General features: G+C 42.5%; 1 protein-coding gene across 1 annotated transcript in view; it reads right to left on the bottom strand.

Annotated features, from left to right (window-relative positions):
* The window catches only part of MYO3B (myosin IIIB), a 473,243-nt gene that overhangs the window by 337,328 nt on the left and 122,286 nt on the right, over nt 1-13,629 (bottom strand). Inside the window, exon 9 of the mRNA XM_059053510.2 lies at nt 7,457-7,602. Within this exon, the coding sequence (XP_058909493.1) occupies nt 7,457-7,602 (146 nt within the window). The remainder of the gene's footprint in view (nt 1-7,456; nt 7,603-13,629) is intronic.

Here is a 13,629-nt window from a genome sequence, read left to right as displayed (position 1 = left end):
AGAGCAGCCAGCACCCAGCCAAATCCCCAGCTGACCACAGCTGCATGAGGAAGCCCAGCCAAGATACACCCAAGAACCCACAGACTCATGAGAAATAGTAAATGATTGCTGTTTTAAGCAACTAAGTTTGGGGGTGGTTTGTTACCTACCAGTAGATAAGTGACACAAACACCAATGCTTGACCACTACGCTATATTTCCTTTCCGATGCCATTGGCTTCACCTGACTCCAGGATTCTCCAGGAACGGACAGCTCCAGCTGTGATGAGCCTTCATCCAGATAACCACCTTACCACCCTTCATCCTTGTGCTGCCCCTGCCCTACCACTATGCTAATCCATGAAGACAGTTTATAACTATTCTTCACCTTTACTCCCTGGTTTTCTTTGGAATCAAGAGGAAATGAGGGTGCCTCAAACCCTTTGGTACTATTTCGAGCTCTGTTTCCTTGCCTACCCTCTTTGCCCATCTCTCCACCATTTAGGAGCTAAATGGGAATTAGCCAAAGTGGTGCCAAAATAATGAAATCAGCGTTATGAGGGAGAAAACGCAGATAGTGCTTGAAGTCAATACCTCTCATTCACTGGCCTTTCCCTTCTCTCAAGGTAGGCTTCTTACTTCATGGGGATGGGGACCAGCACTCCCTGGAGGCATGCTCCTGCTTTGCCACCTGATCCCTAGATGAAACCCTGCAAAGCTGAACTTTCCCTGCCTGTCAGGATTCAGGAGGGACATCAAGCTGTACCTCCACAGGAACTAACAGCCCCAGCTGCTCAACTCAAATTAAAGAAGAGTTTGGAAACATGTTCCACAGAGCAGAAGCCTTCTGGGGCATTTCTGCCAGCTGCCTCCAGCTACTATGTTATGTTCTCAAGGAAATGGAGAGGATACCCCACAGGGAAGGAGGGCACCCCCAAGGCATCATGAAGGGTAGGGATTACAATCCACTAAAATGAGACTAGAAAAAACCTAAAGAAAGAAAAAGACTCATAAAAGACCATGGTTTTTCTACTGGAGTATTTCAAAACTTTTTTTGCTCTTAGGCACTCAATAAATGCTAAATGATGCTAATTCTTCTAGCTCTTCTTGCTTTATGGCATTGTGAGGGTTTGTTGCTCAGGCCAATAGCTAAGTGACCTGGGTTGACGAAGAGAAACCAAATTTCCCCAGGGTAAACCCAGCCTTACTGTGCCATTAAACACCCATCCCCCTTCACTCATTACACTCCAACAATAGTTTAGCTTTAATTTCTTTTCCTTATATTTCACAGCCATAAGGGAAAATGTTCTGTGACGATTCTGTAATACTAAGACAATTACTGGTGACTCAGGACTCCCTGCTGCCTCTGTATCTTCTCACAGCTGAGGAGCTGGCTTCCCACCCATGTAGGAACAATTTGCTTTGTGAATTAGGGAATTCAGAATAAAAGAAATCTTTACCCTTTCAAAATGATAGAAATTCAGATGAAATTAGGTGAAAACTCAGCCCAGGGAGTCTGTTTCAGAACAAGAGTCAAATACAGGCATTGAGACCCACAAAGACTCATGCTTTCTGAGCCCTATAGCATCCAGGTAGCCCAAGCGTATCCTCTGTGATTTCTCCTCCTTTCTCCTTTTTCCTGGGTATCCGACTTCTGCCCATTTCACCTCTGCCAATGAATGGGGGAAGGGACAGTAAACTATGTTCTCCCTGAGAGAAAAAAAAACCCTGTCTTATTCATCTTGCAACTCAAGCACTCAGCCCAAGCCTGACTTAGCATGAACAGAGTTAGAGATATCCTAGATTAGAGGGCACACTCATTCCCAAATCCCCAGCAGACTGTGTTCCAAAGCACTTTTGTAAATGGGTAGTTTAGAGCTTGGAAAGCATTTTTTTACATGAAGTTTTTTAGCATGAAGTTCTAGAGACAGGCTATGTCCTCAGACTCAATTATAAAACTCGAGTTGGCCATAAGAGTCTAATAATGCACCAAAAGTGAGAACTTCAGATATTCCATTGCCTCCTCCTAAATAACCATTTAAAATAGTTTCTGTGAGAAAACACATTCCAAATCGGGATGCCAGAAGGAGATTTCCATCAACTCCACAACCAAAGCAAGGTTTTCCTACTGAAAAAATAAGAGGGAGATGAAAGGGAGGAGATGCTGCCCCTACCAGAAACAGCCCTGATGTTCATGGCAGGTGCAGGTTTTGCAAGGAGGGTGGGATGGGACAGAAAGGACTGGGTACCAACAGTGATAACCTGAAATTCTTTAGTTCAAACACTGGTCTTAGGTGTTCTAAAACAGGAACTAAAAGGCAGCTGCTTGAAGGGGAGTTTGGAGAAGGGATGGATTTCTGGTTTGGGTGTCATAAATCAATGAGCCAAGGAGGGCCTGTGCTCACCTATGATGACCCTTGATTTCTGTTCTTCAGTTCCTTGACTGACACACTCACTGATGCTAATAAAATTCTAACTCTCAGGTTTACTATGTCAGTTTGAAATTGGGAGCATGGGGCTTCCCTGGTGGCGCAGTGGTTGAGAATCCGCCTGCCAATGCAGGGGACACGGGTTCGTGCCCCAGTCCGGGAAGATCCCACGTGCCGTGGAGCGGCTGGGCCCGTGAGCCATGGCCGCTGAGCCTGTGCGTCCGGAGCCTGTGCGTCCGGAGCCTGTGCTCCGCAACGGGAGAGGCCACAACAGTGAGAGGCCCGCGTACCACAAAAAGAAAAAAAAAAAAAAAAAAAAAAGAAATTGGGAGCATGGAGAAGGAAGCTGGATTGTGAGCTTCTTAAAGTCCGGGACATCCTATTCATTTCTGTACCTTTTTTTTGCTTTTTTAAAGGTAAATTTTATTCAAGCCAAATATAACTCAGGAACAGCCTCTCAGAAAGCTCCGAGAACTGTTCCTCCCATTCATTTCTTTATACTCCAGTCCCCTTGGTGCTGAATTCATAATTCATCAATAAATAAGTATAATTTAAGGAAGGTCTTTAACTTTTCAGTTTAGTTGCAAAACATGAGGGCTTTGGAGTCAAACTTCACAGATTCAAATCATTTTCCTTCCATAGGTGCAGGACCAGCAGCTTTCTCCCAGGGCTTCCAGTTTTCTCCTCTAGAAAAAAGGGTGGTGATAGCACTTACCTCAAGGGTCACTGTGGGAATGAATGCATTTGTATTTGTGAATCGCATAGCACTGTGCCTGCCACACAGTTAGCACTAGATAAATCTAAGCTATTGTTTTCCCATCATCATGTAGCTACTTGTCCTATATTTTGCCCCCCAAATTAGTTTCTCAGGGAACGTGGTGAACATGAAAGTTGGTTGGTGCAGTGTGTTGAATTGTGGTCCCCTGAAGATATGTCCCCTTGGAACCTGAGAATGTGACATCATTTGGAATAAGGGTCTTTTGCAAATGTAATTAAGACAAGGATCTTGAGACGAAATCATCCTAAATTAGGATGAGACCTAAATCCAATGACGAGTGCCCTTACTAGTCAGACAGAAAAGAAGACACAGAGAGATAGGGAAGAAAGCCACGTGGAAACAGAGGCAGAGACTGGAACTATGCTGCCACAAACCAAAGAGCACTGGAAGCCACCAGAATCTGGAAGGGGCAAGAAGCAGCCTCCTCTAGAGCCTTCAGATGGAGCAGGGCTCTGCTGACATTTTGATTTTGGACATCTGGCCTCTAGAACTGTGAGAGAATACATTTCTGTTAAGACACCAGGTTTGTGGTAATTAGTGGTGGCAGCCCTAGGAAACTAACTTGCTGGGTACAGTTTGGAACAACCTAAATTTGGTGAGGAAAACAAGCCCGAATATGAATTGGAATTATCACAAGTTCTCTTCCCAAATCGTGTACTACAGGGAAATTTCTCTTTACGAAGGAAAAATCACTGGCTTCAGGGACTGGAATGTTCAAGCCATTCTTTCCCATCCACTCCCAACCAAGGACATTTCTGCTGGGAATCTTGAAAACACTCTGCATTTTTCCACAGGAATGCGGTGGAAGCACTCAATGTGCAGTAAGACTGCACAGAGTCAGCAGCTATCTGGCCCCAAATAAATGGGCAGGTGACGTGGCTCCCAGTCCTTGTCCAATAAACACACCCACGCTAGTCCCTGCTGTCTCCCTGACCCCATCTGGGGAGGTCCAAGAGGTCATTAGCCAAAGACTCCAAGCTAAGGAAAGATACCTGGCTGCCAAGAAATGTACATAATTGTATACTCCTAATTCTATGGGCTCTTGCAAATAATCTATGAAACAGATCTCCTTTTAAGTGAAAAATATATCCTGGTCATCTGCAGGATCCTTCTAAGCCTTTGGAATTTACAGTCCTCAGGAGAGAGTCCTGAGAGAGATGTTGTCGAACCCACTGATGCCTAGAGAAATGGTTTTCATTCCTTTCCTTTCTTCTAACTCCTGGAGAGAAATAGCAGCAGACAGAGCAGTGACTGTCAGAGAGGGGTGACTTTTTTAGAGCAGAGGCGTTAGACAAGATGACACATGCTGACAGGCTCAGCAAACAGTGGCTGCTCTGCCAATCAGCAGACAATTTCTGTGTGTCTGCAACTAGGAAAGATTGTCAGTCACGCAGTGTTTCAAAGACAGGTCACGACGACCCCGTGTGTCATCTTCTAATGCCAATCAGCAGACAATTTCCGTGTGTCTGCAATGTAGGAAAGATTGTGAGTCATGCAGTGTTTCAAAGACAGGTCACGACGACCCCGTGTGTCATCTTCTAATGTGAAGGTCAAAAGAAAGGGGAAGGTGGGTGGAGGCAGAGGGGAAAGCAGGAGACCCCTGTGCAGGCAAATCAAGCACATCCAGGCAGGTCTTGACTCCTATTTTCTGACAAAGCCTGGGGAATCCGTGTGATCACCTGCTTCTTTGACATCTGAGGCTCCCACCTCACATGTAACCAGCACTGCATTAATTCCTAAGTCCTTTAGAACTCGTGAAAGTCACTTCTTCCCTGACTGAGGAAAGGTCTTTTATTTCTTTACTTGGTAATTTACTCAATTTATTTCCAGTCAGGAAAGGGTTGTAGGGAAGAGGAGGAAGCCACACACAGTACTCTGGCCCCCAAGAGTGCTCTGCAGTGGACTTCATCGTTTAAATTGAAGAGAATTCCAGAACACGGACAACACTCATAACCAAAAAAAATTCTGAAGCCAAATAGATTCAAAGGATTTTTGTCATTAGCTGTCATTTACTCTTCTCCCATTACAAAAGGAAAGGCTGAGATAGAATGAGAGAGAGAGCCCCATGAAACATACAGGTAGATAACCTGAGTGCCTGTTTAAAATACATAAATGTTAAATCTCTCCACTTTCCATCAAAGAGCTTTTCTGAGGAAAGGATACATTTCTACCACTCAAGATTAAGATAGAGTATACACATGCACACGAACACACATGAGACTGCACTTGGTCAATCCAACAGCCCTTCATAAGAACTGCGTGATTCTAATTAACAGGATACTTTTAAAGTAAATAACTTAGTGATTATAAAAAGCTATACAGTACATACAAATATGTTACATTTTTTTTAAAAAAAACCTCCATCCTTCCTGTCCAGAAATGTCCAGTTGGCCTTTAAGGTTGTGATAAAGGCAAAGTGTTGAGCACACATAATCACACTGAGGGGCCTGCTAACTGACTAGTGTTTATGTGCCCTAGTTCAATCTAATTCATCTCTTGCACAGGAACCAAGAGATGGTAAAAGGGTCGGAGATTACACCAGGAGGAAAGAAAGAAACCTTCAACCTACTTTGGGATAAGGATCCTTGTCACCCCTAAGATCCTTTTCTAGCAATTGCTCTGTTCCTAAAGTTTGCCCTGTCCAGAGGCAAGCAGTAGGGGGCTTGGTTATTTGTGTTTCAGATCTGGAAGCTTCTCCCAAGATGGAAGAAGCGAGGGGAGTGAAAGTATAAAGGTTATTAGATATCAGAGGTTTGGCTGGGCACCACAAGCAAGCTAAGAGGAGTCATTGGAGAGGAAGGGTCTGTTAAACACATACACATTTGCATGTACACACACACACACACACACACACACTTTCTAGGCTGCCTCGTATTTATCACCCTATGAAATTTTTGAACAGTTGCTCTGTACACAAATGCACACTAATAAATAAATAAATAAATAAGACAGAGAGAAAAAACATATCCAAGTAGATGATCTCTTATCAAAAGTACATGTCTTGCTAATCAGAAACCACATCTTAATTTTGATAACTGAGAAATTATGTGGCCACAGTAAATAAAGAGTAAACCATTTGTAAAAAATCAAAACACACAAATCATCCCAGACACCAGTTCTCATTTCCTGACATATTACTGTACACAATACTGTTTTGGGGTCCTGCATTCTTACATTGTTTTGAACATTCATCAGACTATTAATTTTAAAAGCCAGGAGCTTTGTCCTAATCACCAGGACCTGTTTTTGTACTTTGGAAAAGGCAAAAAACCCAACTCTGACTTGGGTGGGAATCATTTTGGGAATAATGGTGGGTGGTTGTTCACATCCGGATTAAGTATAAAACGATAACATTATGATGATGAATGCCACAGAGCCTCATCTGCATATAAATAGACCTAATCAGAAATGCAAATTGCAATCAGGAGACATTTTTAAAGACTGTGATGGCTGTGTGATTGTGCAGATAAGGAAAGGTTAACACTTGTATTGTTAAAGCAGTCAAATGGCTCCCAGCCAGCCCAGGGCCTTCCTTTGAAAGAGACATGTGGAAGGTACAAATCTCCCAACCTGCAACACTCCTGGATGGAGCTCTCCAGAGCTTCATTTTCTATAACTAGAGGCTGGAGCAGGCCAAACATCAGCCCTATTCTGATGAAAGACAAACAACCAAACCTCTTGTACAAACCCTTAATGAATACAGACAATAGAAAATAAACTGTCATTTAAATACCCTTCAAACAGATCTCTTTCAGCACAATTGCCCATTGAGACAGAAATTAAAGGATGGAGAGAAAGTCATGACTGATGTAACATTTTTCTGATATTTTTTAGTGCTGGTATACATTTTTTTTAATCCCTAAATTTTTCAGCATACTGGAGAAAGATTCAAACCGGAAAAAAAAAATAACCAGGCATGATTATATAATTTAAAAAGAAAACACCAGTATTTAGACAGATTACTTAATCCAACACCGCATTTTCAGTCTTCTTGTGCAAAGCGCAAAAAATGAACATGTCAAAAAAATTAGAGTACTGAAAATATGCAATTGTTATGACATAGTCCTATCATTTTTAGAATATGTTACCTTTCAGGGACACCCTCTCCCCCACTTCCCTGCATCCGCCCCCATCTCCCCCCGCAAAAGAAATACATTTTACAATCAGGCTTTCACAGGCTTGGAGAGAAACTGTTTATGAACTATTTATTATCCTTAAAGAGCCTCTTTCACAAAGAACTAATGAGCCAAGAGCGCCATCTTGTGTCCTACCTTGGAATCTTAAAAAGCGTTTTCACAGGATGCATGTCAAAGAGGGGAGGGTCTCCATCCCCCAGTTCAATAGCTGTGATCCCCAAGGACCAGACGTCACAGCGAGCGTCATAGGAAGAGTCATATTGCTGCTCACAAGCAATGACCTATCAGACAAAAGCAGGACACAACACATCAACCCCACCCACTGACACCGCAGATGTCCCTTGGCTGATCTTAGCCCCCTTCTCAGTTCCCTTGGCTATACTGATATTAAATTCCAGTAATAATAAGATGTCCGTTTTCTAGGCCTTATTTGTGTGATGGATTTATCATCTGATATGTTCATTAACTTTTAATAATGTATCAGTTCAGTTCAAGAAACATGCATTGAACCCTCCAGATACCAAGAACAGTGCAAGGGGAGGCACAAGGGTGAATACCTCACCACAGCCACCCTGATGTCCTTTAAGGAAAGGCTTTGTCTAGATCCTTCATCTCATTACCAGCTGCTGAATTCAACAGTGAGGAGCAACTGTTCTCAGAGAAGCCCATCTCCTGCACAAAGTCGCTAGGAGCACAGCATGTGAGCAGAAAGCTGCTGGGAGACTGATGTGCTTAACTTAAAATAAGAACCACTCCCTCCTGTTCCCCTTTTCCAAGAAAATCGGCCCCCTCCTCAAACCCCAACAACTGGTTTGTGCCTCAGCCCAGCCAGCTGCTGCTTCAGGTATTAGCTCTACTAGGTGCAAGAGAAGGGGAACCAGAAAATGCCCTTGGGCTTGTCATTGGTTTGGAAAGTATGGAACCTTGTGGGGAAATCATTTTCTATCAACGTTTTGAGTCAGACAGGAAAAGTTCCACCACTTAGACTCTGGTGGCTATCACAGTGGGGTCAGGAGAAGGCAGCGGTGGGCTAGAGGCTGTGCAGGAACCAAATGCTCCTATTTGACCTTAAATCTGCTTCCTTGACCAAGGATGACCCATGGCTACGAGCAGGTGGGAGACTTTTATTAGAGTCTGATGATGTATGTCCAACAGCCTATGAGGTAGATATACAGCATCACTGGAGACTGCAGCAGGGCCAAAGTGATGGTCCTGCCTGCCCTCTTTGGCCATCAGAAGGTCTTTGACTTTGAGTAAGATGGACCAACTGGCCATGGGGAGTAGAAGAGTGACGGATCTGGCTTATGTATTAACAGGCTACTGTGCTGAGGATACAATAATATGGAACATGAATAGAAGAAGCAAATCTAGTAAAGATGTTACTGCAGACAGTGAGAAATAATCAGATTCTGATTATATAATTTTGAAGGTAGAGTCAACTGGATTGGCTGAATGAGACTTGTAAAAAAGAAGAGTTGAAGAAGAGTTCAGAGTTTTTAACCTGGGCGATTCCAAAATGAGATGGGGAAGACAGTAGGAGAAGTAGGTTTGGGTTGAACAGCAGGAGCTCCACTGGGGACATACTAAGTCTGAGATGACTGTGAGACTTCCAAATGGAGACTTTACTTTTAGCTGGGTAAGACTCAGACTTCTGACCTAGAGAATAAACATGCGTTGTTTGAAGCCACTAAATGTGTGATATTATGATGTCAGTGACAGAAAACTAATACACCTGCTCTCTGCCAGACCCAGTTCACTGGTCTCATGATGCCAGGCAAACATGCCCACCACCTTGCCCAAGACTTGGTGTTCCTTCTCCTATAATTTCCGTCTACCCTACTCTTCTGGTTTCTGAACTAAAGAAGCTTTTTCTATGTTCCCGCATCCTTGGCCTGATCCCAGCCCAATCCTCTGAATAGACTATCCTGCCATAGAACATCCTGTCATACTTTTAACACATTATTTTCAAATATGCATTCAAACTCAAGTTCAAATAATTCTGATTTTGGAAGCAGAGGCCATTACATTGCCCCCCGAAGATCTCAATTTCATCACCTCAATCTGGTGAGAAACTACATTATTCTAAAAGATCTCTAGAGAAGGCTATTTACCACCTTCCCCTCCAGAAATGACATTTCCAAACGTGTAAGACAAACATAATTTTAGACCTGTCAATCAGCAAATAGTTCACCATTCTTATACATTCCTGTGAGAGAAAAAGAAATAAGACTCTATTCTTCCCCAACAGGAGCTATGACCAAGTGAAATTTGAAGTGAATCTATAATAAATTAAATGACAAACCATGACAACTATAAATGTCCTAAGACAATACGTACTGGCATGTCCAATAAAGGATATGGGCTCCAAAAGCTTGCGATATTAGAGGGAGACCAATTCAGGCTAAGCAAGACAACAAAAAGTAACAAGTGCCCATAGTCCACAACTTCCAAAAAGAAATTCAAAATCAACTTCTAGCTATCTTGGATGGGACACAGAAGGCAATTCCAAGAACCCATCCAAATGTGGGAATGGAGATATCCTATCGATTCTCAAGTGCTGTCATAAAATATTCAAAACGTTTATCTGGTTTCCACTTCTCTTTACAGACAGTCCCACACTATCTTCAGCTCAGTCTGATTAATAGAAGAGTATCCGTTGGCCAAATTCTCTTCCTTAAACTCAGCTTGTAATGTGACAAAGGAATTATTTAAGCTTAGCCTTCTAGAGAAGTTTATAGAAAATGTCTCTAGTAAAATAACTCACAAATAATTATTGAGTACCCATGAGCCAGGCATGGTACTAGGTAGGTATATAATCATTCTGTCAGGCAGGTACTACTATCACCTTTTGTAGGTATGGAAACTGAGGCATAGCACAGTTAAATAGCTTCCCCAGTACCCACAGCTAGTCATGGTCAGGGACAGAATTTTAACACAGGCAGAGGAGAGACAAGTAAACAGATTATCACAATGTGATAAAAGTACTCTAAATAATAAAGGTTATATTCAAGAAACAGTTGAATTATCAGCATCTGTACACATTTTTTTTTTTTTTTTTTTTTTTTTTTTTTGTGATACGCGGGCCTCTCACTGTTGTGGCCTCTCCCGTTGCGGAGCACAGGCTCCGGACGCGCAGGCTCAGCGGCCATGGCTCACGGGCCCAGCCGCTCCACAGCATGTGGGATCTTCCCGGACCGGGGCACAAACCCGTGTCCCCTGCATTGGCAGGTGGATTCTCAACCACTGCGCCACCAGGGAAGCCCTGTACAGATATTTTGACCAAACTGATCACGTTTTTGAGATTTTTGTCATCTAAACTCTATCTCTTCAGAGGGAGTCTCTCTTTCCATCTCTCTTTACTGGGTTATATGTGATGGGATTCAAAGAGGTACTCTGAGAGGTTGCATCCCAACTGAAGGTCAACACATCCTAGAACTGGATTCCCTATCAATCCAGCAACAAAGTCTGCAACTATTTCTTTAGGAGAACAAGTAATTTAATTCTCCTTAGCTCAGCATTCTCCTTGTCTCTAGGTAAAATAAAACTGAGTTAAGAATGCTTAAATGGTCGATTGGTCTTGCCCCCAGGAGGAAGAGCTCTCTGAATCAGCTGTTAAAATGTTCCACAAAGAAAAGGAGAGTGGCAATGTCAAGTAAGTGCACTGCCCTGGCACCAGGTTTCCCAGGTTCTGTAAGTCATATTAGAGGGGTGGGGAGAGAGGAGTCTGAAATGGTATTGACACAGGCCCAGGACCCCAAACACCTTGTCCTCTTCCACTCCTCCACCTCACCTCTACTGCCCCCAGGAGGAGACATGCCTAAGGCAAGTGTATTCTCTCCTCTACCTCAAGCCTTTACTTCAGTCATAGGAGTATAAATGATGTTGGTGGCAGTAACAGAATAGGTGTTGAGAGAGAGTTCAAGGGAAGACTTGCAGGACTTCGGAGGCTAGGAAAAGGGACACACCAAGGAAGACTAACATTATGACCCTGCATGACCAGGAGAATGATGGTGCCATTTATAAAACAGGGAAGTCAGGAAGAAGAAGTCAGTTTGGTAGGCAGTATAACAAGTTCAAATTGGGTCTAAGCTCCACCTCTAACTAGGTACAGAAAAATCATGTGTGCTCTTGGAAACTCACTTCTTTTTTTTCACATGTAGATGCAATAAGAAAAACAAAATGCCATCAGGATCAGAAGCAGAATATACTAAAGGGTAACAATAAAGCACTGATGTGTTATCACTGACTTCATGGAGTTTTATATTATAGTAAATATATCTTACATTTCGTTCGGAAAACCCGAACGAACTTTCTGGCCAAACCAATATATCATGAACTTTAACAAAGTGGTATATTTATCTTAATCCAGCACTGTGCATAGAAAAACTGCTAATGAATGTCAATTTTACAAAGTAAGAATTCTCCAAAGTTGATTTTAAAGTCCCACTAGCATGTTCATATGAAGAGGATATGCCTTCTGGAATGTTCCAAAAGATGTAGACTGTTCCAAAAGATGTAGACTGTTTCAAAATATTTAGTGCACCTGGCAAAGGCTAAGAGCACAGAATTAAATGAATCAAAATAAAGAGAGCTCTAGTGCAGTATTTGCTAATGGCCTATTGGCTCCAAGATTAAATTATTTTCTCGCTGAGTCTCAACGAGTTTCAGGATGTTTAAGTCCCTACATACTTCTGCATACTCTCACCTTTAACAATTTTCAACTCTTTGTCATGACATCTGTGAGTGTTTATACTGTTTCTGAGTTTTAATGAGTAGTTTTAGCTACTTGGTGTTAATCTATCATTAACCTCATCACTTCTTCTAGGTTTTAAAGGGGCCAGTCTTAGGATCTCATCAATGTGACCTCTGAAGTAAACAGAAGTAACCCAGGGTAAGGATTATGTCTTATCTTTCTTCCTTCCTCATCCACATCAATTTGTGGCACTCATCAGAGAAGCTTTGTTGAAAAATCTTTGGATTAGAATCAGAAAGTCTGAACTCCATTATTCACCAGCTGGTTCCCTTTGAGCAAGTCCCGTGAAAACTTTGATCTGAGGGTTCTTTAGTTATAGTAACCTCACTTTCTAGATCTATAAGATGGCGAGGTGGGGATGAATCATCTCTACTATCCCTTCCAGCTCTAATATTCTGTGACTTAATGATTTCCAAATAAGTGGCTTTCTTATCTCAAAAAGATATCTCAAACTGAGAGACTAACCTCTCCATGCAAATTACCTAGAGAACAGTAGATCATTCTGGGGTGTGAACTGGGTGGCTGGAACCTTGAGGGGATTTTATTGCCAGTATTTTGTAGAGGTCTTAAGGTCTATGAAAAGATGCTGGTTGCTGTGACAATACCTCTGTTAAGGAAGATGAGCTTCAGCAACAGAGCAATTGTTTGGATGCTGGTTAATGGAGCATGTCCATGTTCCTACCTTGAAATGCAAACTTATGGCTTTTCTGATACGCTTAGACTACACTGCTGCTTATTTTAGGAAGGGGAAAGACACTAATGCTCGGATAACTAGCAATATCTATGCACTAACAGCCTCAGTGCTCAATGCCAATTTTACCCAGAGGTGGGCTTGAGCTTCCCAAATGTTGGTCATTACCACCTTGGCTGCCCAAAACTTCTTTCTGGAGGGAACCAAGGACAAGAAATAAGTTTTCACTATAGTTTAGCTCTACTGGTCTTTGTAGCAAAGGCCACAGTCAGCTTTCTTTGTGAGGGCAGTTCTCCGGTAAGCCTTCTTCAAGCTAACGGGTTCCAAAGTCGTAAACTCTAAATCTTCCCCAGTCACTCCCTCTCCCCTCTCCTAAAGGAGTTTATAGGGTAAAACTGAACCCACAACTTGATAACACAACTGCTTTGACACATGTCATCTCCTTATCCATCCCGGGCATGGTCCCGTGAGTTCTGTTGAGGAGGCTGGCCCTTTCCTCAGCCATGAGCTGGAGAAAAATAACTGTGAAAAGCTCTGGGACTGTGAAAAGACTTGCACCTCTGGATGGTGCAAGAAAATCCCAGAGCAAGCCATCTTCATTTTGGTTGCCACCCCCTCACTGGATAACTTTAGCAAATTATTTAATCTCCCTGTATCTCTTCTTCCTATGCAAACGAAACAATCCCTTCCCTCATGGGTCTTATCTGAAGCACTGCTTTTTCTATGGCACCAAAATGTTAATAGTAGATATCATTAGGTCACTGATGTATGGGTAATATCCACTTAATTTATTTACTTCTTTAAAACTTTTTGCATTTTCTAAAATGTCTACAGGGAACATGGATTATTTCTATAACAAAAAAG

This window comes from Kogia breviceps, chromosome 2, assembly GCF_026419965.1.
Source record: "Kogia breviceps isolate mKogBre1 chromosome 2, mKogBre1 haplotype 1, whole genome shotgun sequence".
In the NCBI taxonomy this organism is placed as follows: domain Eukaryota; kingdom Metazoa; phylum Chordata; class Mammalia; order Artiodactyla; family Physeteridae; genus Kogia; species Kogia breviceps.
The sequence above is the reverse complement of the archived record's forward strand: the minus strand, read 5'-3'. Positions and strand labels throughout refer to the sequence as shown.